The following is a 25,066-nucleotide window of genomic DNA, read 5'->3' as shown; positions in this document are numbered from 1 at the left end:
TTTTTTCTGCTGCTGCTGCTGCTGCTGCTGTCGATGCATGTCAACTCATTTCATTTGCGGCCAACAAGGAGTGTTTCCCTCGATTGTAGTTGGCAGGGTAGGGGGTTAGAGGCTCTCCTCCCCCTTTGGAGTTATGTGGCAAAGCCTATCCGCCTTCTTCTCTCTGAAGTTTTGGGGCAAAGCCCCTGCTCCACCTTCTCCTCTTGCTCCTCCTTCTGCTGCTGCTGGTGGCATGTCTCTCCCGTCTGCCGTCTCCTTCAGCTTGTGCTTCTGCTGCTGCTGCTGCTGGTGGCATGTGTGTCAGTCTTTGTTGTCATATTTGTCAATAATGTTGCATTGCGTCTGTCTGTCTGTCTGTCTCTCTGTCGTGTCTGTGGCTTAAACGTTCGAGTCGCAGGCAAAGTCAAAGCCTGCCTCCTGACCACCGTTAGAATGTGGTGGCTTGGCTTAGGCTAAGTCTGAGGCATGATAACGCTTTTCGGGTGATTTGTCAAAGAGTTTCGCGGTTTTCCCTCGTACGGCTGGGGTTAATAGAGTGCAACATTTGAATGGTTTCGTAATTATTCAGGGGAAAACTCTGAAGGAAAAAACCAACTCTGAATGACTAATTAATGCTGCAAGTGGAAAGAATGGGGGGAAGGGGATGTTCGGGAGCTGAATTGTGTTTGTGGCCAAGAGATTTTATAGTCAGAGTATTTTCTTTCTATGGGTTGTATCTGTGAAGGAATAAATGGGCAAAGGAACTTTGCCTTTTTATCTCATATTCTTTCAGCTAAAAAAGAAAGTTTGCTGCGAAACTGATGCAGCTGCTGTACATGCAATAGTTTATATATTTCCTTCTTCTTTTTATTTGTATTATGAACCTGTGGTATAATGGAAATAAATATCCCCTGAGAGTGCATCAAAAGAGAAAACTCCGTGAGCAGACATTCATTCCGTCCTGATTGCTTGTCAGCCATCAGCCCAATTGAATATTGAAAATATCCCCCCCCCCCGAAAAAAGTTATGAACTACATTTATAAGTATGTGAAAAACATGAAAAAAGTGTACAAAAAAACGAAAGAAAAATGTAAAGAAAACTACAGATATTTTCCGCAATTTTTGCATATCTTTTTTTGAGCTGGAGGGAGCCCCAGGATGCGAGGCAAAGCAAGCACCGCTGAAACAGCAGCAACAGCAGCAGCAACTACAACAACAACAAATCAAATAAGGAAAAATGTCGCCAAACTTTTCAATTCAACTGTCAATCAGTTTGAGATAGTGTCCGTTCCAGAGCTCCAGCTCTCTGCTCCCTGCTCCCTGGTGCTCCCTGTTGCTGCTGCTTCTCTGACTGCCTGCTACTCTGATGTGGACTCCGGGAACAGCAGCGGCAACAATAATGACATTTATGCAAAATAGCCAGAAAGCCCAAAAGCCAGTAAACGAGAGGAGGGGGCGAGAGATGCAGAGGGCGACCGAACAAACCATCGCTCGAACCGATGAAAACCTGGTCACCTTTTGCCATAATAATTGCACTTGCATTGCCATTGCATGCAAATCAAATTGTCATCACGCTGCATCTTCTCTCGGGGGCCAGGACTGGCCTGGCCTGGCCCTGGAGGCGGCTTTTGCGGCTTTATTGGCCCCAAAGGAGTAACAACAGCAGCAGCACCAGCACCAGCACCAGCGCAGGGATAGACCGACCTCTCTTTGACGATTGTCTTTCGTCTCGTCTGTCTGTCTGTCTGTCTGTCAGTCAGGGTTCCAGTCAGAGCCCAGAGTCAGGGAGTCAGGGAGCCAGGGAGCAGTCAAGCGGCCAGCTATAGCCAGCCGCATGATCGATGACAGAGTTTGTGTTTGATTGAAAGCAATTGGTGGCACCGTCACTTGGCTCTATGGAATCTTCCCCACTCCACTAAAATCCAGAGCCTCAACCCCTACCCATCCCCCGCCCGCTCTTTGTTGTGGGCGCACTCCCCATCTCCATCCTTTTTTCGTTTCTCTACTCCTCGTTGATTGCCACACGCGTCTTTCCATATAGAAAATTTATTGCCTTGACTTGGCTCTTGGAATCGGCATCGGCATCCACTGTGCATCGGCGGCGGCAGCAGCGGCGACGTCTGTGACTTCTGCTCTGCGTTGGCGTCACCTCTCTAACGGTACTACACTTTGGCGCACTGTGACAGTGTGACCATAGTGGTTTATGATCATTATGATTAGTTATGTTCGACAATCCCCCCAGTAATTGTTTATGCTATTTATGCTTTAATGGCAATTAATTGACAGGAAGACAGGGGGAGACTTTTTGTGTGGGGTCAACTCTAGTGGCAGGTAAATGGGGGGGGGCAAAGATCTTCGTGTGGGTTGGTTTTGAGCTATCGATTTTAATTATGGGAATGATATTTGATTAAATTATCGCTGGAATCAGTAGGTAATTAACTGGTTTAATCGAAGTATTCAGTGTTCAATGGCTTTAATGCACTTGCGCGTAATTACTGTTTTAGTCTATTAGTTTATTTACTCCACTTTTACCCCATAAATAGTTCAATTTTTTACGATTACAATTTGGCTATTTTCTGGGAACTTTTCGGTTGCAAAAAAAAAAAAAGCATTCCAAAGTCAGTTAAATGAAAAGACCCTAAAAAGAGACAAATTTCAAATGCTTAGAACGCATCCAAGCCAGGGCCTTGGGGCTTGGAGCCATGACCAATTACCTTTCCCATTCGGTTGGCATTCGGATACCCCGTATCCATATACAGAGAACCCACCGCACCGCCGCCTAATGCACAAAACATTAAGGTGCAAGGCAAATCCGGGTAACAAATTAATTTGTCATATTAACAATTGCCGCATAAAGTCACACGCTGCAGCTGCGGAGGCCTGGGGATCATCATCATCATTGGTGGAAGGAGGGGCGGGGAGGGGAGGAGAATGGGCTGGTTGGAGGAGCAGCCTCCGGTTAGGGCTTCATCTTGTAACTAAGTGAAGAGGCTTAAGACCAAGACCTGGACGGAACGATGCGGAATCGGAATCCAAGTCAGAGTTTAAGTTGAAGTTGTGCCTGCAGCAAACAATACCAATACGAGTACGAATACGAATACGAATACGAGAGTACTCGAGGGAGAGAGACCATGAGGCATCATGTTGGTGTTGTACTGCGGGCTGTTGTGATGCATTTCGTAGATTTTTTAATTGAAAAAACATGTTTTACGAGCGTCGCTAAACCACGACAACACAGCGAAAAAAAAAAAACAACAACCAGCCACAACAAAACACGAGAACAACCAACTAAGAGTCAGAGGCAGAGTCAGAGTCAGAGTCTAGGCGCAGCAGCAGATGACGCTGTCGTTTGTTAAGATTTGCGCACTTTTTGTTGTTGTTGTTCCAAGCCCAAGCCCAAGTCTAAGCCGCCCAATCCCAAGCCCCTAGATTCACTCAGAGTCAGAGTCAGCGTCGAGCTCCATCACCAACACATCTCTAGCTAACAAGTTGAATTTAAGTACTTTTTACGAGTACGAGGAGAACAAACGGTTTACGTAATGGAAAGGCCCTTTATTCTGGTATGCGTCATGCATGCCATGTGATTATTTATACATTTATATAGATATTTACTATGGCATACAGTTTCGCTGTTCCCCCTGTTCCCTGATGTTCAATAATGATCGTAAAGTTCATGACTTGTTTTAAAGGGTTTTTCTGTTGTCTCAAATTTAGATTCTTAATGATACTATAATATTCATGGATATCGTGGAATAACAATTTTATTTTATATGAATTTATTTTATATTTTCTTTTTTTTATACAAAATCCGATGTCTTCTCTTCTGTCTTCTATTTTCTCTCTCCTTTTTAAACTTTTCTCATCTCTTCCATCAAACATTTGTCTCCAAAATATCGATTAAAAATCGATTTTAATATAAATTATAAATTTAAATTATAAATAGTAAATAAATTAATAAATATATATAAATATAAATTAGTCGATCATCGCACATAATAACAAAGTATATGATAGCATTGTATGCATACAACTATAAAAAATTTCTTGTACAGTTTAAAAATCAATTAAAAATCGATTTTAGCATCGATTCTTTGTATTAAACGATGTCTTAATCCCATCATATCTTTGGCACTTAAATCCTCATTTCATATGGAGTACAGCTATGGCCATTAAAACCTATTGATAAATCCCATCAATGGACAATCTGAGCTGCTGCTCTCCCTCGACCATGCCAGGACATTAAAAAATGGCTGGCAGTGTCAACAACCGTTTAACCCGAGGCATAACCCAAACCCAAAACCCAAACCGAACCCATAACCCATCCAGGCGTAAAAGACTTATCAAATCTGCAAGTTAATTGCCAATTCTTAATTAGTCTTTAAGCTGTAGCAGCCTGCAGAACTGCCACAGAAAAGAGCGGTGTCAGTGCTCTGCCAGAGTGCAGGAAAATAGGCGGAAAATTGAACCTTGCCCAGAGCCAAAGACGCAGACAGCGCTGGCCAATCCGCTAAGAAATTAAATAAAAGTGCGGCAATTAAACGTAAGGCAAACCTGACTAAAGTTAATCGCTGGATTGGAGGCAGGAACGCATCTCACTAGCAAACGGTGACACCACCACAGGAAGAAGAAGCCGCAGCAGCAGCCAGAAGATGGAAGCCGATTAGAGGCAGACTCTGACTCCGAGTCTGACTCTGGCCTGAAAGTCAAGAAAGAAAGTTTAACTGTGGCTGCTGCTGCAGTGACCTGAGCCGATGAAAAATCCACGCATACCCGCCGCAACTTCCACAGAAAGAAAGAGAGAATGTGGCAAATGCAAAGTAAGAGCCATAACTGAATGCAAAAATCAGGCAAATGGTAATAAAAATTAAAAATCCCCGAGAGTGGAAAGCTGTCTGCCACTTGGCTGCCCGTGGCTCTGTGTCTCTGTGCCTCTGTCTGTGTGTGTGTGTGTGTGTGTGTGTGTAACTAACGGATAAGCCTTGGAAAATTGACGCTGACAAGGCTTGGCCAAAGTGGCCAACGTTGCGTATGCTTAATCTGCCTATTTACATCATTTCCCGCTCTCTCGTTGCACTCTCGTGGACTCCGGACTGCGATGTGCGTGCAACTGTTGCCATGCTGTGACTATCATTAATTTTTCATATTCATAATCATCATCTAGTCGGAGTCGCAGTTGCGCGAAGCTTTTTTTTCTTCTTCCTACCGAGTTGTTCCTCTCCTCTCCGCTCCTTTTTTTTTTTTTGGTGTCAAAATGTTGTTTCTTCTTTCACATTTTTCACGCGATTTATGCACATTTTCCAAGAGCTCTTCCCCATTTAATTTTTCGTCTTCTTCTAGACTTTTTCTCTAGCCTGGCTTCTCTTCTCTTCGCGCGTTGTTATCTCTGGCGCTGCTGCCCGTTTGAATGTTTTACATGCAACATATTTCCCCCAAAAATGGGGATGCCAGCAGTCCGCGAATTTGGAAAGGCTCCTTTTTTGGTTGGGTGTTGATATTTTGATGAATGTGCGCAGACTTCTTGGTAGATTAACATGCGTCGTTTCGGCTGCAGATGGCCAGGAGTACACGATAGCTGGCCTGTGGTATGGCTAGTGGTAATGAGGATGATGATATCCGCCCGAGGCTAGGTCAATGTGTGTCCAAAATGATCGAGGAGCTGCGCTTAAGCTGGAAAATTATACTTAAAGTTCTTTCAACTCCAACTAGAAAATGTTTTTTATTGCAAAAAGATATGGTATAAAATATACAATTTTCAGGGAGTCTATAGATCATTCAAAGTCCTCTACTACTCTGCTACCATAACTCGGGGCTTAAAAAACATAATTGGATTAGTTTTGGCAGAGATCTGTTAATTGAACGCTAATCTAAACCGATATAAATTCCGAGTCCTTTCGTTTCCCCTTTCACAGTCCTCTTTCTTTTCCCTTTTCATAGCCCAAGCGTTTCTTTTTCAATTTCTGAATTAAATCAAGCATAAAACAATACCCAAACTAAGAGTAGGAGAGAGAGAGAGAAAAAAGTCTCCCATGTGCCAATTTCCATTGTACTCCACTACTGCCATCTGCCATCGAAGTGAAGTGAAGTGAACTGTAAGTTGACCGGCAGCACAACAGGCAGGCAGCGGGAAGGCATTTAGGCACTTAGCATTTTTACACATGTAAATAAATGGCCAACACAACGACAACGACAACGACAGCGTCAGCGTCAGCGAAATGTGCTAAAAGTGCGGCAATAAAATGGCCAGTGGGAAGACCAAAGAAAAAAGACCCAGAGCCCAGAGCACAGAGCCCAAAAGGCATGTCTCCATCTCCATTTCCATTTCTGACTCTGAACCGATTCGTCGTTGAGTTGAACAAAATCGTTAAAATTAGTAGAAAATAGTGTGAAAAACGACACAAATACATATCAGCAGAGCGGCACACGTATGAGGTGTTCGCGGGGGAATTTTTTAAGTAAAAGAAACTTTAAATGGCACTTGGGTATGGATTTTGGACGGCTGAATGGTTGAATGCCTGTACTACGACTACTACTACTACGGGCACACACAACAAACCGAGAAGACAGTTTAATTACGGCGTGAAGTTGAGCCCCAGTCCCCCGCCGTGTCTCGTACCCCTTTTCATACCCCTGCTTTTGGGTACTTACGTTTCATAGACGTTTTGTTTGCCATTTGTTTGGGGAGATGAGATGAGATTTTGAATGCAAGCGTGAATCATAAAATGCTCACTTGATGTGTTCGCTGCAATGTCACTTTGGTTACTACCTCCCTGTGGTACCAGGGGTACCGCACCCCTCGGGGTGGCATCTTCAAAGTCAGCGCAGAGCTTAAGGAGTGGGTGCCTCCGCATCGTATAATAATCCATTGCGAATCCATTCCTTTGGCCCCCATAATGATTGTCGTCGCAGTTTCCCTTTGCTTGCTCTTTGGGTCAGGGGTCAAGTGTCTCTCTCTCTCTCTCACTTTTTTCTGTAATTGGAAATGGATCTGGGATCTGGAACCCTCTTGCTTGGCTGGCATACAGTGTTATATTCCTGTACTTCTGTGCTTCATTTTACATCATTTTGAAGGCCCTTTTGCGTAGTGAAAAACTGTGCAAATCGATGATGATTCTGATGATTCGCATTCCACATTTATTCCTCCGCAATGACTAATTATTTTGAGTTACGACAAGGCACTCCAGCCAGTTTATGGGACTCGATCATCGATCGATCGATTGGGATTTAAATAGAGAGAAGATTCCTCCGCCCGTAGCCAGGACCGCCGCGAACCTCGGACCTCATGCCGCTTACAGAACCATTAACGAACGGCCAAATGATCGACTGTCCAACCAGTTAATAAATTAATTGCTGCAGAAGAAACGAGAAATACTTGGAGCCCCGCTCATTAGATAGACTTGCAGCGATAAGAAAGAGCAGTAGAGGGAGCTTCCCAAAGAGATTCCCAAAGAGATCTTCGATCGTTTCGTTGATCGCTTTATTTGGGTCTTGGGTCTGTGTCTGGTACGGGGCGCATGCCGAATGCTGCTGCTGCTGCTGGCTGGCTGGCTTGCTGGCATTTTACGAGTATTTGTTCGATAAGTTTGTGCAATTAACAAAACCCATGCGGTGGTCCAGTCCAGTGGTCTGTTCCAGAGTCTGTTTTTAATAAAGACAGCATTTGTATAATGTCTTGTCAAAAATTTATTGGCATTTTTGCCAATATTTTGTCCCATTTCAATCTGATTGGCTTGCTGCCCCCTTGCATTGATCTGTTCCGCGCTTGGGAGGCAGATTGTGATCTCTGTGTGGCATGCCACTGGAGTGTGCAGTGTGGAGTGGACTGGCCTCCTCTCGATTGGCCACTGGCGATGACTGTTTTTGGGTGCTCGGAGTGGAGTGGAACCGAACCGAACCGGCGGGACAATTAAAGCCCCATGAAGTGTGTTGCCTACCAGGAGATTTCCAACAGATTTCCAAGAGATTTCCTTGTGATTTCTTTCAGGTATTTAACTTTGATTACCACGACATGGCATATAGCCTGTGCTGTGCTGTGCTATGCTCTGCTGTGTTGATGATGGCTGTGTTTTCACCTTTTGCTTGGTTGTCCTCTCTCATTTCTCATTCCATTGATTAAATTATGCAAATGCAAATGCAGTGTGGAGTGGTGTGTGGTGTGGAGTGGAGTGGAGGTTACAGTCTGTGACAAAAGGCGTTGCCATGCACGCTTGCAGTTGTTCCCTTTTGGTTCCCACACCCCCAACAAAATCAGGCCAAAAAACCAAAAACCAAACCTCAAAAAAAACAAAAAAAAACACAAAAATGAATTTCAGTTTCCCTAATTTCCATCAAACGGCGCTTTGAGTTTTTCTTTGTGCCTTTTGCTTTTGGCCAAAAAGATTCTCATGTTGTCTTTTGGACTCAGCGGCGATGTCTCGATGTCGATGGCGGGCGATGTCGTCTCCAGCCCGACAACGTCCTCGTCATCGTCATCGTTGAAGTCTTTTTGTTTGTCGTCGTCAGTCGGCGAATGGCGGTGTCGGCGGTGTCGGTGGATTTTCAATTTCTAATGTAGTGCACGTTACGCCCTGAAGGGATTTTTATTTTATTTTATAACCATTTTTGTGTCTCCTTTTTTCTTAGATTTTCTTACGGTTTTTATTTATTTATGTGCTGGCGTGGCGTGGCGTTGGTGTGCAATGAGAGAGGTAAGGTACTTGTACAGTGTGCTGGGACTGTTGGGGAAAATGCATGGGGAAACGATTGATGATGCAAGAAATGTAGTACGAAATAATCATAATATTAAAAATATGTAAATATTATAATACTGAAGGCTCTCTTGTATATTGGTTCCATACTTTTTTGCCAGTTAAAGGATCACATACCATCCTAAGAAAGATCGACTGGATTGTCCATACAAAATGTAATTTTCTTCTTATCTTCCTCTGATTTGTAGGAAGGCAAAGGCGTATAGTTCTTATTAATTTTGTTCTATAATTTTTCCCATAAATATTTAAGTATAAAAATTAAATTTTAATATTGTTTATAATTACTGCCGGACATTTGCTTCAACTCTGCTATTGTTTTCTGTTCCACAATTTTTATACTTGCACTCTAATTCTTTAAAACAACTTCAATTCCAAATACTATTTATAAATATCCTGGCACCACTATGCCTGCCTCTAAGGGTTCGTGTGGTGTGTGCCCAGAAAAGGTATCCGCAAAACGTCATTTGATGACAAACTTCAAAAACTTTTCCATGCAATAATGCTTTGTGATTTTTTTTGTTGGTTTTTGCTGCTTTTTGTTGGTTTTTGCTGTTTGCATTTTGTTTTTTGGGGGTTTCTTTCATTTTCTATTGTTGGTCGAGAAGTAATTTTTTGTTGTTGTTGTTGTTGCTGTAGCTCTGTGGATGATTGCTTTGGTCTAGTTGTTGTTGGAGCGACTAGTGTACGACACTTTTACAGTCAGTCATCCAAGCGGCGGATAGATAGTCATGACATGATGTCGCCGGGTTCAGCCCCCTCCGAATCGCGAAACAATCAAAATGATATGCAAATGTATGTGCACGAGAGGGTACCGCTACGAAAAAGGCGTGGGTTAATTGTGACTTTATCATGGAACCAACCAACAGACAGACAGACAGTTGGAGATGCCAGAAAAAACGAAGGGAAAGAAGGGAAACAAAAAAAAAATCACATCCATCCGTTGCTTTTGCGTCCGTTGCAATCGAAAGGAAAAAATCAAATTTATTACAAATTTAAGCATAGAAATCGCACGAACGAATATAGGAGTCGGAGTCGAAGTCGAAGTCGTCGCTATGGCGATGCGGCAAGTTATAGATTTCGTCATAGTATCTATTTTATTATTTTTTTTCTATTTTTTTTGGATGTGCAAATTTGAAATAAACCTGTCAACAAACACCAACGCGGATGCCTCCTAATGTGGGGAGCAGGAGAACCGAATGGTGTGTGAACCTACGAACCTCTGGAGGACCCCAGACCCGTAACCGCCTCCTGACGTGACGGTGGGTGGGCGGCGCCAAAACTAAGCCACCAAATCACACCAAAAAAACACATTAACACGGGGGGACCAGCCAGAGTGTAGAGTGCGGTGCTGCCCTAGCAAAGCAACGGATATGGATGTCGTTCCCATAACAAAATCAAATGCCCCCAAGTTTTGACCAAAGCGTAAAAGATTCCATTTTTTTATTTGCAAACACCGAAACAACGGGCAAAGGCAGAAAGGCAGGCTATCCATCCATCTATCCATCCATCAGCTATGGTTTATGTATATGAACCAGAAATCGACATGGAGATGGAGTTGGAGAGATGTTTCCCCCCAGATCAGACACACAGTTCCTGTCTGTAGAGCAAACGAAAGCCGCGACCCACATATTCGGCATCGGTGCGAAAGGGCAGAATGATGGGACCGGCGGCCGTATCCCTCACCGTTGAATGCATTGTAAAGTCTTCAGTCTCGCGGCCATCGTTGAATCGCTCGCCACACAACGGCACCGAATTGATGGCTATAAAATCGTCAGGGCAATTGAAAATACCAGCGCCCGCTTGCCCATCAGAAACGAGATCGTTTTCGGCTGGAAAAAAAGCCGTATAGTCTTTAGGGAAAGTTCAATAATTTGATTTGAATGTGGCTTTACCTTCATCTTTGTTGACAATCTGAAAATCTGGCTGATCGCCGCCCAATTGCTCGGTGCTGTAGCTCACGCTGCAGACATTCCGCATACGCGACAGGCATATGGCATAATTGAGATTGTTCTGCAGAGAAAAATCATTCCATAGAAGCGCAAAGCTTAAACAATTTATAGGGGAAATACTCACAAAATATGTGGCCTCTCTGTTGTCCACAATGGAACCATCTATATCGTAGTTGAAGGACTTGACAATGCCTTCCGTTTCGCTGAAGTATTGCAGACAATTATTGGGCGCCAGATCCTCCTCCACTTGGGTGACTTTGATATTGAAAGAGCGTGCCCCACCAGAGACTTTGACAAACACAGAAAGATACACCTTGCCCTCGTTGGAGTCGCCAACGTGGATATAGACTGAAACGAGGGATTGATACTCAGAGCTGGTAGCCAGAGAATGTTGAGGAGCTTACTGTGCTGCCCCGTGTTGATGCCACAGAGTGTGGGTATCTGGAAATTGGTATTGTGGCCAGAAACTATAAACTGATCGTCCAGGCAATCGCCATTGGTGGGGCGACTCAGCTAAAAGGGGCAGATAATGCATCAATAAAGATCACAGATCACAGATTACAGATCTCGCTCCTCTTCTTCGTCGCACCTCAAACATTTGAAAGTCCAATCGTAGCTGCTGCACTCCCTTGCGCACATTGAGGATCAGCACACAGATCATCATCTCCCGCACTGCATTCGGATAGTTGGGGCTCTCAAAGTAAACGATCTGCTGGCCAGTGACATCGCCACATCCGTTGACAACTGCCAAAGTAGAAATTACAAGTAGATGCAAATGGAAATCCTCTCGGACTGCTGCAACTTTCACTCACAGACACAGCAGACGCCCACGCCCTCGGCACAGCTGTCGGTGGGAATGCCACCCAGGCTCTTGCACTCGAACTCGTGGTAGCAGACACCCTCCATGGTGCGTATGTCGCCCATGGAGACGCTGCACTTGGTGTTGGGAAACTTGATCACCTCGAACAGACTGAGGAAGCCTTTGCCCCGCGACTTGGGTGCACTCGGCTGCTTCAGTATGAGATTCGCTTCGATGGGCGAGCCAAAGAGCAGATTCTTGAGCGTCTGTTGGGGCTGCATAATGGAGGTCTTGCTGCTGCTTGGAGCAGGCAGCATCGGAGGCCCTGGCCCTGGCCCTGGCGGTGGCCTCATCGTGGGTCTTTTTGTGGGCTTCGTCTCTGGCGGCGCAGGCGTCGGACTGGTGGGCATCATTTCATCCGTTCCTGGCGATGGTGATGCTGAGGGCGATCCCTCCTCTGGCGGGGGCTCCACAGGTGCGGATGTCGTGCGCATGGGTATCGTTGGCTCTGGCGCGTCAGGATCCTCCTCCTCTGGCGTGGGCTCTGGCGGCGGTGCTGGTGGCGGCTCTGGTGTGGCCATGGGCATCTCTGCCGCCGGTGGCTCCTCCTCCTCCTGCGGCAGGGCAAACAGCTTGTGCAGATGGAAGCCCGGCTGATAGCGCATCGTGTACTGGAATCCAATGCCCTCCATTACCATGCCGCCAGGACGCTCCGTGATCGTTGGGCCACGCCTACTCCTGCTCCTGCTCATGCCCATGGTCACAAAATCATTGCCACCGACGACGACGACGGCTGCCACCACGCCCACATAATATAGCGTCAAAACGAGAGCGCTTATCGAGGCATTGCAACGCTTCGACAACATTATTAACGGAACTTCAATCAGCGACTGTCGCTGGTCGTCGTCGAGATGCGTTGCATCTGCCACATGCCACATGCCACCACCATCACATTTGTGGTCTTTCTTTCTTTCTTGCTTGCTGGCTGGCTTGCTGGCTTTATTAGAGCATTAATTGTTGCCTTTCCAGAGATTTTTCAACCTTCACTTTTTGTGCCAGCAAAGCAAAAGAAACAAAACAAAAAAAAAAACACAACTAAAGTCACGCTACTCTGATTGCACTTCTCTTCTGATGAGTGAGTGTGTGCGTGAGTGTGTGTGTGAGTGTGGCAGTTGCAGCGGCCTGCAGTGTTATGCCTGCTATTTATGGAGATTATTTACGGGGGAGTTACTGCTAAGTTGAAGCAAACTTTAATACAGAATACAGCAGCAACGATGGCAAAACTAGTCGAAAAATCGTGGGAGACTTTCTGCTAAGTTTAAACTAAATTTCGAATAATTTTTATAGACTAAACAACTGCAATTGCAGTTTCTATAATAGCAAAACCAATCAAAACAAGTCGTAACCTTTACTAGTCGAGCCACACTCTTAGGCTACGCAAAACCCCATCAAAGCCCCATCGATGTCATCTTAGTTTTAGCCACAAACTGCTCAAATGCTAACGAGAATATCGTATAGCGTACATAACGATGCATAAATTTGAAAATCAATTAAAACTTTCATAATTAATTATGCCAGACGACGGGCGAGAGACGCCCGTTGCAATCAGCAGCCAACCAACCATCCATCGATTATGTAAATGCAAATGCAAAAATACATTTTGCAATACGAAGCATCAATATATGATATCGAAATCTTCAAAGCGAAATCATTTCAATTGCAAAATCCGAAATCGAAATCGAAAGAGCACTCGAGCTGCCTGCTGCAAGTGGCTAAGTATGCAAATGCCACAAAATGCTAAAAATTCGAAACAATTTAGCAGCTTTTTTATGCACACGACCCAGCCGAGTGGGATGCAGCAGCATCATCATCATTACGAGTTGTATTTACTATGGAGTGGAATACCAGAGCTCATGATTATGCAGATGATCATCATGGAATCCACACACACACACACACACAGACAGCAGAGAGATGATCATAGACATATGCATCATGCACAACAAGGTTAAAAATTGTTAATTGTTCGACGAACGACAGTCAGAGATCCCAACTTAAACTGCAACTGCAATTGGTATTATTATTATGCAGCAGCAGCAGGCAGGCAGGCAGCAACAATTGTTGGCTAAAAGCCGCAAGTATCAGTGCCAGTCCCAGCTGCTGACTGCCTGACTGACTGACTGCCTGCCTGCAATTGGCGTTGGCGTTGGCGTCGTCTCCCAACTATAAATAATTGCACACTTGACAAATAAAACAACTGTCTATGGAAAATATTATGCCCGTCCGTCGCTGTATTTTCTGATGCTTAAAACTGGATATATTTGACGCGACAATGCGGGCGTTTAGTCTTAAAGATAATCATTATGAGTATTAGTATTATGAGTGGAGTGCTTTCAGTTATAATGGTTCGAGAAGGGGAGGCGGAGCGGGGCGTATTTGGTATTTCGTGATTGTGGAATAAAATGGCAATTAATCATGAGAGCTACCAATTATTGTGCATTCAATCAATTAGCAGGGAGCCACAGATCGTGTATTATTCGAGCTGAAACGGGGGGAAACAATATCGTTTTTTGGGGCTTGAATTAATCCTTTTATATGGCTACAGCAGCTGCTGCTATAAGTCACTTTTTGTACGCGTTAAACACACATCTGACAAGTCCCTGAAACTCTTCTCTTTGCAGCAGCAACACTTTGCATGTTTACACAGCACTACACTCCATACTACACTCCACTCCAGCTTCTGCTACATCTGCCACAGGCAACATCATCCACAGAGAAGAGTCTGCCTCAAAGTCTGCGTGGATCAGAGACTAAAAACCAAAACCAAAGCTAAGCAAAGCAAAGCAAAGCGAACGGAGCCCAGAACAGATCTCACAGCGAGAGATCCAGCAAACCCAATCAAACCACACGTACAGACAATTCCCATCCATTAATTGAATCAAATCGAACGTTACGCATGCGTCATGCCACAAAATGACAAAGGGAGCCGCCACTGGGAGAGGCTCACACATGCAGATGATCATAATAATGACGATAATGATGATGATGATGATGGTTCCAGCCATCTAGCAGGAGACACAAACTCCTAGAGAGCCACCTCCACCAACAAAAAGGAACAGACAGACGTAGAAGCAGAGGCAGGGCAGTGGCAGAGGCAGTGGCAGTGGCAGTGGCAGGGCAGTGTCAGGGCAGGGGCAGAAGCGGTGTGCTGCAAGCGGTGAGTGTGTGTGTGTGGACAATATTGTTATTGCTATTACTTCATGTTATGTTATGTTATGTTCTGTTCATTTCTGTTCTGTATTTGTAGTAAGCAAAGTGGAAATCGCAGTTGGAGACCCGCATCCAGAGGGCGAAGAATCAGGGACGCATGGGCTCAGGAGGGACTCCGGAAAGTGCTGCCTCTGGACACTAGACTGTGGACTGTGGACTGTGACTGTGGTTAAAGCCCACTTAATTGACATTTAGTGGACACTCGAATGCAAATGCTACACAGAGTGGACAGAGGATATACACTGCAATAAAATAAGGCAAAATAAGGCACAAATGGAGGATTAAATGAATGTAAGTAAAAGGTAGAAATGGATTCTTTTATTAATTCTTAGAGGCAGCCAATGAGGAAGATACTGGGAATAGTGATAAGTTCGAGTCAAATTTCAACCTAAAATATCCAAAGGAACAGGCGGCTATCACACTCTTACGAGGCATATAAATCTGCACAAAATATCAGGATTAATGTCACGTTGCAGCATTGAAAACACTCTCCGGAGTGCAGACTTTTTTCTCAATCATATGGTAACTTTTTGGCGCATTATCTGCCAGTGCATGCCACATACCAAAGCGAGTGTCAGGCTGCGTGGATTTCGGATTTTGGCTGGGCGCGATTCTCATCAGCAGTGCTATAAGTAGTTTTCCTTTTCGAACTTGAATGCTCTGAGTCTCTGGGATCTGTCCTCTCTCCCCTCTCTCTCTCTCCTCTGTCTTTCCTCTCTGCTGGCATTCTAATACGCTACCGTACTAGCACCCTGCCCTGCCCCTCGTAGCTCCTTCAACCCATTCGCTTGATAATGAGCATGTTCTGCAGTTGCCATTCCTGTTGCCTCATGATTTCTGAAGATGCGACTGCCAGCAGAAGTAGCATTCGAAGAAGTAGCTTCAACTGAAGCCCCAGACATCATTACAATATAATTGATGGGTTATGGCCCCGCTAACGGTACTGGCCAAAATGTTTCCTTGGCTTCAGTATTCTGTATTCAGTATTCTGTTTTTTTAGCCAGCAGAAGTAGAAGCCAGTTTTTGGCTTGTGGAAATTATCATTGTTCCGTTTGACAGCTGGCGAGGAGTTGTGCGTATGGTTATGGAGGCTGGGAGGTTGGGAGTTGGGAGTCGCTATGCCGTTTGGCTATGAATATGCAAAATGGTTATAGTGCCACCAAATCGGGTGGGTAATGCGAGCCGCTGACATAGAAAACTACTTAGAAACTAGCAGGAAAATGTGTGAAGAATGCAATGAACTCTTGGCTTAAAGCGGGATTTTTGTGCTGAATCCAAAGAAGTGATTTCTGATTTATAGCGAAATTACTTGGCTGCGAGATCAGCAATATTGTCAGACATGGGATACACACATATCCTGCCGGCTACCTTTTCAACGCTGCCCGACTTCATAAATCAATTCCCAGGGCCTTTAAAACCTAAAAAATCCAAACAGAAAACCCCATAAAAACATTCAAGAACCGCCCTCCTATATAGCTGCTCAACCGAAACGAATCTCTGGCCGCATTCGCGTGAATCAAAAGTCGGACCAAAAACCCTATGCATTTCAATGTCATTTCGGCAATCGAACAAAAAAGCAGCAAGGCAGAAGGCCAGGCCGGAGCCCGGTCATTGAAAGTATATCTGAGAAGTGTATCTGTATCTGCATCCAAATCGAAAACGTTTAAGCGAAAAACAAAACAACAACAAAAAAAACACCAGAAATTACAGCAAAACATTTGCGGTTACCGCATTTTTGTTTCTGTTTTACTTTACTTTACTTAAGGTGGTTTTTGCTGCTGTCTTAGCCATAATGCCGCCTAAACCGCAGCTGTGTTTTTTCTGCGGCCGATACGCTGCACGCACCACAATGCAGATATGAATGAGGATGTGGATGTGGAATCGCGCGAGCTGGGGGAGAATGCAGATGGAGCTGTGGATGTGGTTGAGGTTGAGGTTGAGGCGGAGGCCAAAGGAAAGTTCGGGTTGATGCCCATAAATGGTGCGTTAATTAAATGCTTTATTAGCATAATGAAATGGTATCAAAGCTTCGGGCATAGCAGACAGTCTGAAGGTCGCTTACATGGGCGGATAACAAATAAAGGATAAAATATATGTGGAATATTTCCGAACTAAACGAACGGATTTAAAGCTACAAAAAGTGGAAGGAAAATCCCTGAATTTTGTAATACAAATTAACATACTTCTCTTCATTTAAAAGATCCAAATTAAAAGTTGATCCTTTGAGACCTGTAAATGTAGCGCCCCATAAAGTGCGTCTCGACCCATACCCTACAGTTGTGGATTAATTTTCAACGGGTATTAAGTATTGCTACACTTTTTTTCATAGCAGGGCATGCAAAATGAGGACCGAAAAAGGATGCCAGGCGGAAGCTGCTTTATTGTTACCGTTTTTGGCTCTAACTTTTTGCCCGTTGCCTCTGGCCTCTGGGTCTGTGTTGTGCGTTGTGGCCAACACTTGTTGGCCTGACCTGAAGCCAGCCTCCTTTGTTTTCTGTAGTCTGCAGTCTGCAGACTGTATGCGTTTTTTCTTCGGGGGGCAGATCTCTCGCTCTCTCTCTCTCTCCCTCTCCCTCGCTCTATCTGCTCGAAACCATTGATCAAGCGATCCATAATGAGCGATAACTGCAGTTGGTGTTTTTTTTTTCTTTCTTGCTGCTTACTGTTTAGATTTGCTTTTGTTTAGTCCTGAGATTGAGAGCGGTATTTTATATTGGGGGTTTTTTTTTTGTGTGTGTTTGTTGGCTGCACTGTGGCTCAGTTACGTATCTGGCGGATACATTAAGTATCCGCATGTAGCGGCATTTTTTGTTTGTCTCTTTGGCTCGGAGGAGTAGAAGCAGCCGAACGAGGCGGAGGCGGAGGAGAAGCAAAATTAAACTGTTAACCATGCCATGTTTAGCTGCCATTGTTCGTTCGACTTTTAGCATTAGCCAGGGGTAGCCAGTGGTAGCCAGGGGCATCCAGGGGGAGGGCGGGGGAGCTGGACCCCAGAGGGAACCCACAAACTGACATTGTTTCGGCGGTGCTGGCGGTGCTGGCGCTGCTCGTGGGCTACATATGTCTTTTGGGGGATAATCTACCGCAGTATCTGTATCTGTATCGCTATCTAATCGCTTTCTAATGGTCCATGGCGATCTATGTTAGCTGTCAGTCGATCCGATCGCTTGTTTGTTAAATACATTTTTTGTTTTCATTCGATTTTGTGTCCAAGAGGCAGCTCTTAAACATATTAATAAATTAGAAAATGTTTTTTGTCTAGTGGTGATGCTGCTGCTTGCTGCTGCTTCTGGCCTTTAAACTTTTAATGCATGGAAAATTGCATGTCGATCGCTGTGGCTGGCTGTCTGCTGGCTGCTGTGGATCGGCCATTGGCCAACCTTCAAAATGAAGTTGTCTCTTAATTACCGAGGAGATCTCTGGCAGAGAGTGAGAGTGCTGGATGGTTTTTGCTACCATAATTAATTACCACCTGAAGTGTGATGAACTTTAAGTGGATTTTGATAGAGCCAATCGATTGGGCTACGATCAATGTGGTGGAGTGTGGAGTGTGTGAAAAATCGTTCATCAAATGGGGAATATCAAGAACTAATAAATCTGTTTATATTTTGTTTACTGCTTACAGAACTTCCACGTTCTGCGCAATGAATTATCTGCCAATATGTTAGCAGTCAGCCATCCATCGAGTGCCCCACGCCCGAGTATTTAGCAGAAAACTTTCTAACAGCAAAATGCATAAGCACAGGCATAAGCATCTGCCTGCATCTGCATAGTAAATTGAATACATCAGAAACAACTATAAATAATTGCCAGCCAACAACTGCAGGAGGAAATGAAGAAATTTTGCCAGAAATTTTCATGTACGGATTGGAGTGCGTGTGTGCGTGTGCGAATGGCCCAAAGGCGAAGGCTAATGGCCCCCAAAACGGCCAAGCGACGACGACAAGCATTTACAAGCTGTGGCCACAAACTGTGCGACGAGAGAGACAAGTGCAATAGGCCAGCGCAGGTGCTGGCTAGTATACCCTGCTCAGGAGTACTCTGTCTTGGGAGGTGCACTGTGATTCGAGGGAGGCGTTTGCAAGTTAAGGAAGGAAGCATCTTTGATAGATCAGATACCAAGCAGTCGATAAGGCCACGTCCGAGTCTTCAGATCCTTGGCATATCTTATGCAGAGCAAGAATCGCTTAAGGGATAAGTTTTAGTAGGAATTTCCACTGAAATTAAATCATTTCTTTTATTTCAGCAAATGTTGAGCAATATCGGAGCACTATATCGTAAATAGATGCTACAGGAATCTCACATTTGCCCCACTGATTTTTGGGTAGGTTTTTTTTACTAAATAAATATGACTAAATCGTAGAACTCAACGCTCAAACTTCCATCTGTAGAGCATTCATTGGAACCCACAGACCATACCAGACCAGACCCAACCAGATCCGCTGCAGCATCATTCAATCTGCCATCCTGGCAGCCAGTGTGTGTGTGTGTGTGCCACAAGCCAGCCAGGAGATGACCGCGACCGCGAAGGCAACGCACGACAGAGGCCACAAGGAAGCAAGCAAGCGGCAGGCAGGCAGGCAGCGAGGCAGGCAATCGGCCAAACTGTCAGACATGGTGCGTCGTTGTGTGCCAAAAGAGCAACCGCAGAGACAGGCGGACAAGCAGGCAACAGGCGCAAGTCAAGTGAATGGCCAATGACCACCAAATTGGCAGTAAAGCATACAAAAATAACTTCAAATGGTCAAAAGGTTAACAAAATCAAGCAGAGAACAAGAAGAGAAGACAGCAGACAGCAGCAGCCAGGCGGTGGCAGGAGAGAGCGAGAGAGAGAGAGAGAAAGAGATGAGAAGCTGCTGGTGCTGGTGCTGGTGCTGATTCTGATGCTGGTGGTGCTGCAGCTGTCCCGATCCCAGCCAGCGGCTGTGGCTGGCTGCATGCCCCAACATGTTGCCAACATTCCGTCAGCAGCAGCAGCAGCAGCAGCCAAAGCAACAGTTGCCATTGCCGCAGTATGGGTGTGTGTGTGGTGTGTGTGTGCCTGTTGCAAGCAACATAATCCCCGCAGCCAGTGTCTGGTGGCTGTGTGGCGACTGTGTGCGCAACGAAAAAATGATTAATGAGTTGCCTCATTACCTGGCGAAAATCAATGTCTTGCGCATATTCTGTGGGCCAAGAACCCGCCAGAGAACACAGAGCAGCAGCTCCATCCAAGACGGAGACCCCAAACCTGTCACAGCCACTTGGCCATGTCTGCTGTGTTGTCGTTAGCCATGTCGCTGCCGTCTCTGGTCGCTCGTCGCTCGTCGCCCTGTTGCCCGTTGCCTGTTGCCCGCTGCCTGGTTGCTGTTCCTGTTGCACCGTCGCTTGTTGTCGCATAATAAATCGATCATAATTCTGCAGACCGGAGACTCAAATATCGCGCAGTGTCGACGCTGATTTCGATGCTGATTCCGATTCTGATTCTGATTCGGATCTGCTGCAACGACCGACAATCAGCTCCTGTCGCACACGACGACAACAACAACAACGACGACAGCCACATCATCGGGGAGACCTCTGCTCTGGCTCTGACTGATCTCTGAGTAGATCTTTGCTTTGCCGCACTTGGCTTCCCTTTTTTTATATTGCACTTTTTTTTGTTTTTTCTTTTAATTGCAGTCGCGCGCCGCCTGCTCCCCATCTGGCCAGAGGCTGTTGCTGCTGCTGCTGCTGTTGACTGATTTTATTTATTAAACCGTTGACATTCTGGTGACTGCCGCAGGCGCAGCCCCAGCCGCAGCCGCTGGCGCCTTTGATAGCCATCAGTCGATATCCAGGCGCCTCCAATTTATGGCTACTGGTATTATTGATTAACTTCTTGCCCATATTGTGACTTATTAACGAAGATTATGCTGCTCTTGCAGGTGCTGTTCATTTGGCTGAGTAATGAGGGAAGCTTATCGGTGGATGGAAAGTGTAACAAAACTACAACGGTCATTCGATGGCAGCAGGAGCAAACTAGAGGTATAATTGGATGAATTTCCCTGAGCATATTACGATTATTTATTAGGATTTTTATCATTTAAGGATTACAAATCATCTGGAGAAATGCGCTGCGGCGCCCTCATGGACTGTTCATCGATAAAGGGACATAGTGAGGCCATCGCAAGCAACTCTTCGATAGCGATCAGTCGATAAAGGAAGCAGGTAAAACCTTACATTTAAGGGTAGTAATACTTAGGCTTAGGCCCTACTTTCTGCTCATAATTATTCTCCATTAATGCTAGGAGTCTCCCCCCACCCCGTGGGGTCATAAAAAATAACCAACCCAACCCATTTTTATCAATGATTACACAATCCACACACATCGCATGGCTGGATTATTATTATCATTATACAATGATATTTATTTAAAATGCAGAAAGAGTCAGAGACTCACTCTCTGGCGAAGCGCGGTAATTGAACAAACGATGGATGATATTCCCCCCATCCACAGGGGCCAATAAACCGAAGCGATTGAACTCTTTATCGCTTCGTTATCTGTGGACTGGAACTATGTAAATATTGTAAATCTATAAAACCGAACCGAACCGAACGGCAGTGCCAAAATGTAAGAAAATTCCACGATTTACGACTCTGGGGGGGGGGGAGGGGGTTCTCTTTATCGGTTACTGTTTAAGGTTTACCTTTCCCACATAGAAGAGATATCTATCCAGTTAGAAGGCAGTTTGGGCAGGGGGGGATTGTGCTGTAGAATTGTACTGTGTTGTACTTCAAACCAAAAACCAAAATATTAAAGTCAACAACACAAAATGGTTTTGTGGTTTGCTGTGGCTGTTGTCGGCAGGCAGGCAGGCAGGCAGCACAAACAAGTTGAATGGCATTGCAAATGTGTGCGGAGAGGAGAGCAGGCGAGTGGAGAGAAGGGCTGGCTCCCAACTGCCAACAGCAGTTTGATTGTTATTGCCAATGAATGAATGCACTTGCTCTGAGGATTTGTCTGCCAGACCAACTTATGAGTTGCCTCTGCCTCTCCATCGCAGCAGCAGCAGCATCTCCCATCATCTCCCCAACCATTGCCTTGAGGGCTGTGTGTCTCTGTCTGTCTGCCTGTCTGTGTGGCAACAACACATTTTGCGGTCTCCAGTTGCAGTTGCAAGTTGCAGCTTCTGCTGCCATTGTTGTAGCTCTCTCTCTCTCCAGTTCCAGCTACAGCTTCAGTGGCAGCTACAGCTTCAGTGGCAGCTCCTATCCTTTTGTGTGGCTGCTGCGTAAACCCTCAGGGGGTGCTTATGCCGGCTCTTATTGCAACTGTGTATTGGCCATGAATTTGCTGCAAACAACATTTCCGTTTTGGCCATTATATGGCGCCCGGTTCTATGCGAAGAGGAGTAACCATAACCATAGCCATAGCCATAGCCACAGCCACAGCCCCCCCATTGTCGCTGACATTTTCACACTTTTGCCTGGAGAGTGAGTAGAGTGGAGTGGACTGGAGCAGATGTTGTAGATGGCATTATCCTTGTTCATTTCCCTTTTCTCGTGTTTTATTCTTGATGATTTATTGATGTCTCTTTGTTGTTCTGTTTTGTTGTTTGCTTGGGGGGTTGCGCTTTTTCCCCATTAGCTTTTTGTTGTGTGCTGTGCAGGGCGGAGGGTGCAGGAAATTAATATCATATGAAACATTAAAGCTCGTCTCTTTGCGTGTGCTGCTTCGTATCCGTATCGTACTCGTCTCGTAATCGTTTAAAATCTCAACACCTCAGCAGCGAACAAAAGTCCATTGTTTGCGGTGTATCTGCCGCACATAACTACATAAATTAAAGTACTCCTCGGAGCAGGCAGGCAGGCAGAGCGGTGGTGGAGGTGGAGGTGGACAGCAGGAATCGCCACCAGAGTTCCTTGTCAATTGATTTTTGAAACGACTTTGTTGGTGGGCTGCCCCACTCTCTACAGTCTGCCACACTGGACATCCAAGCGGACATTTGGAACAATGGCAAAACACACACACACACACACACAGAATACCAACGGGGGTATTGTTGTGTGCCGTGTGCACATATTGAATGAATTGGTTTTGTTTTTGTGCTTTGGATTCCCTCTTTGGTTTTGGTTTTGTTTTTGTGTGGATTCGCGTTTGGCTCTGTGGGGGGAATATAAAATTAAAATCGGATCAATTGAAACCTGTTTCGATGTCGTTGTTAACACATGTTACCCGAGAGCGTCGCCAAATTGCCCAGAGAGATAACATATAAATTTCCAAATTGCCAAACTCTGGATTTCCCAATCGAAGTTACCCCAGAGAGAGAGAGAGAGAGGGAGAGGGAGAGGGAGAGACAGTAGCAGGCCTTGACTTTTCGGCACATCCAAGTCGGTAGCGCTCAGTTCCATTATATTGTGATACGACTTCACGTCTCGGAACTACCAAGCCAACAAACAAAACAAAACAAAAAATCAGTGCCGCACAGACAGAGATTTTCGTATGGGAAAGTAGTCGCTGACTCTCCTGTCAATCACATTCGTAGCCAGTGCGCTCCCCTGCTCACTTCCATTATATTTTCCATACGTGACGAGCTGAGCTGAGCCCCTTGTCGAAAAATAGCCTGAAAAATAGAAAATTTAACAATTGACAACATTTTTTAGAACATTTCGCTTGGCATTTTCGGACCTCAAACGACGATGTCCAACATGCAGGATGTACCGCTGGCCGAGCCGGAGGTGATGGCCGGTTCGGTGGCCTCATCGACAGCCACAACAAAGTCCAGTTCGCTGAAGCGCTTCTTCAAGCTGAGCAAGAAGCCGCACAACCTGCAGGACGAACTGCAAGATGCGAACGAATCGGTCGTACGCCAGAAGGATCCAAGCAAGAACAATACGGTGGGTCGTTTCTTCACGCGCTTCAAGCATGCACACAAGGGTAAGCAACTAGCAACTAGCATATAGCACAAAGAGAACGAACTGCAATTAATTCTTGATTATCCTTACAGATGTATCCGATGAACCATCTTCTTCGGCTAGCACTGAGGCCACTGATGCTGGCGAGGAGCAGCAGCAGCAGGAGCAGGCCCAGGGCCAGGGTAGCAACAAGCCTTCACCCAATATGAAGCCCACCATTAAGGAGTCCATTTCGGGCTACTGGAAGATGCTCTTCAATCGCACCAAAGCCCAGAAGCATGACGGCTCTGGCATGTCCGACGGCATGTCCGACGGCATGGAGGAGGTGCACGAGCTGCAGCAGGTGAAACAGGATCAGCATCAATCGGACGAAATGTCCGAGGGCTCTGACCGCGAGGAGCACACTGAGCCCACTCAAAACTTAAACCAGCAGCAGCCGGAGCCCGTTGTGGCCTTGACACTGCACGGGCTGCAGGACGACTAAGACACAAACACCAAGAAACAGCAACAACACACTATCCTCTTGGGAAACACCTTCAACTAAACATCGTTACTTTAGTTGTGCCCGCACCCCGGCCCAACCAGCCGGAGCGTCGAAAGCGTCGTTCAGGCGCCGAAAGACAAAACACTGACAAATATTTATACACTCACCTCTTGGCAATTAATTACTCCATCCATCCTCTACACTCGGGGACTTCAATATTTCCACCAATATACGCACTCAAAGCGTCACACTTTTCACACTTTTTGGACACATTTTGTACCAAAAAGGCCTTCCGCTGCTCGACGAGCAAAATGTTTAATTGCAAGCAGACAAACCCCCAAAATAAATGCTGCTGCATGTGCATGTAAAATGTAATCCTTGCAGTCTTGTGTGGTGTAAACCAATCGCTAGACGGCCCTTCCATTGGGTCGCAAAGTTCAGTTAAATTAGTTGTTAAAATGTTGGCTCCACAGGGTGTCGGTTACCAGGCCCAAAACACGTTTTGGAACCAGGGTCAAAGGGTGCCGCATTAGTCAGAAAACCCTCTGAATGTAGTCGAGGTTTTTGCTTTCCAGTGAAGCCCTAAAAGGAAAAGCAGGCACACCCCCGAAAAGGTGTGCATCTCATTTGGTAAATGAGTATTTAATTGTGGAACCATTGGGGGAGGTCTACAAGGGGTTGCTGAAGTAATGTAAATGCAATAAATTTCTGCGTGTTTATTGTTCAATTTATTGAGAAATTAAACAATATTTATAGTGACAGTAAAAGCAAACCAAATATCATAAGTAGAAGTCTTAAAAAAAAAGTCTGTCCCTCGCGAATCTCTTGTACAAAAGATTTTTTTTTTTTTTACGGGTTTATTTATGATTTTCCCTATTAAGACAAGTATACAAATCTTAGCTATATATTTATTATTGTTCACTTAATCTTAGAGTCCCTAGCTAAGTATTATGGGGGGGGGCGG

The 25,066-nt window shown here is 45.3% G+C and overlaps 2 protein-coding genes and 1 long non-coding RNA gene across 3 annotated transcripts; 2 read left to right on the top strand and 1 right to left on the bottom strand.

Moving 5' to 3' along the window:
* Positions 1–10,180: 10,180 nt before the first annotated feature.
* On the bottom strand, positions 10,181–12,350 carry LOC111070042. The gene is made up of 6 exons (XM_022360339.2): positions 11,485–12,350; positions 11,262–11,416; positions 11,077–11,185; positions 10,797–11,020; positions 10,616–10,733; positions 10,181–10,552 (listed from the first exon to the last, which is right to left on the bottom strand). The coding sequence occupies exons 1-6, from the start codon at positions 12,335–12,337 to the stop codon at positions 10,302–10,304; spliced, it is 1,710 nt and encodes a 569-aa protein (XP_022216031.2). The 5' UTR covers positions 12,338–12,350; the 3' UTR covers positions 10,181–10,301.
* A 2,434-nt stretch (positions 12,351–14,784) lies between these two features.
* On the top strand, positions 14,785–19,229 carry LOC111070043. The gene is made up of 3 exons (XR_005968200.1): positions 14,785–15,032; positions 18,367–19,065; positions 19,133–19,229. It is a non-coding gene; the product is annotated as an uncharacterized LOC111070043 (long non-coding RNA).
* A 3,875-nt stretch (positions 19,230–23,104) lies between these two features.
* Positions 23,105–24,472, top strand: LOC111069911. Its single transcript, XM_022360134.2, has 2 exons — positions 23,105–23,640; positions 23,711–24,472. Exons 1-2 carry the CDS (start codon positions 23,403–23,405, stop codon positions 24,100–24,102), a joined length of 630 nt encoding a protein of 209 aa, XP_022215826.2. The 5' UTR covers positions 23,105–23,402; the 3' UTR covers positions 24,103–24,472.
* The last annotated feature ends 594 nt before the right edge of the window (positions 24,473–25,066 follow it).

This window comes from Drosophila obscura, unplaced genomic scaffold (assembly GCF_018151105.1).
Source record: "Drosophila obscura isolate BZ-5 IFL unplaced genomic scaffold, ASM1815110v1 contig_4, whole genome shotgun sequence".
Lineage (NCBI taxonomy): Eukaryota > Metazoa > Arthropoda > Insecta > Diptera > Drosophilidae > Drosophila > Drosophila obscura.
This window is presented reverse-complemented; position numbering and strand designations above follow the sequence as displayed.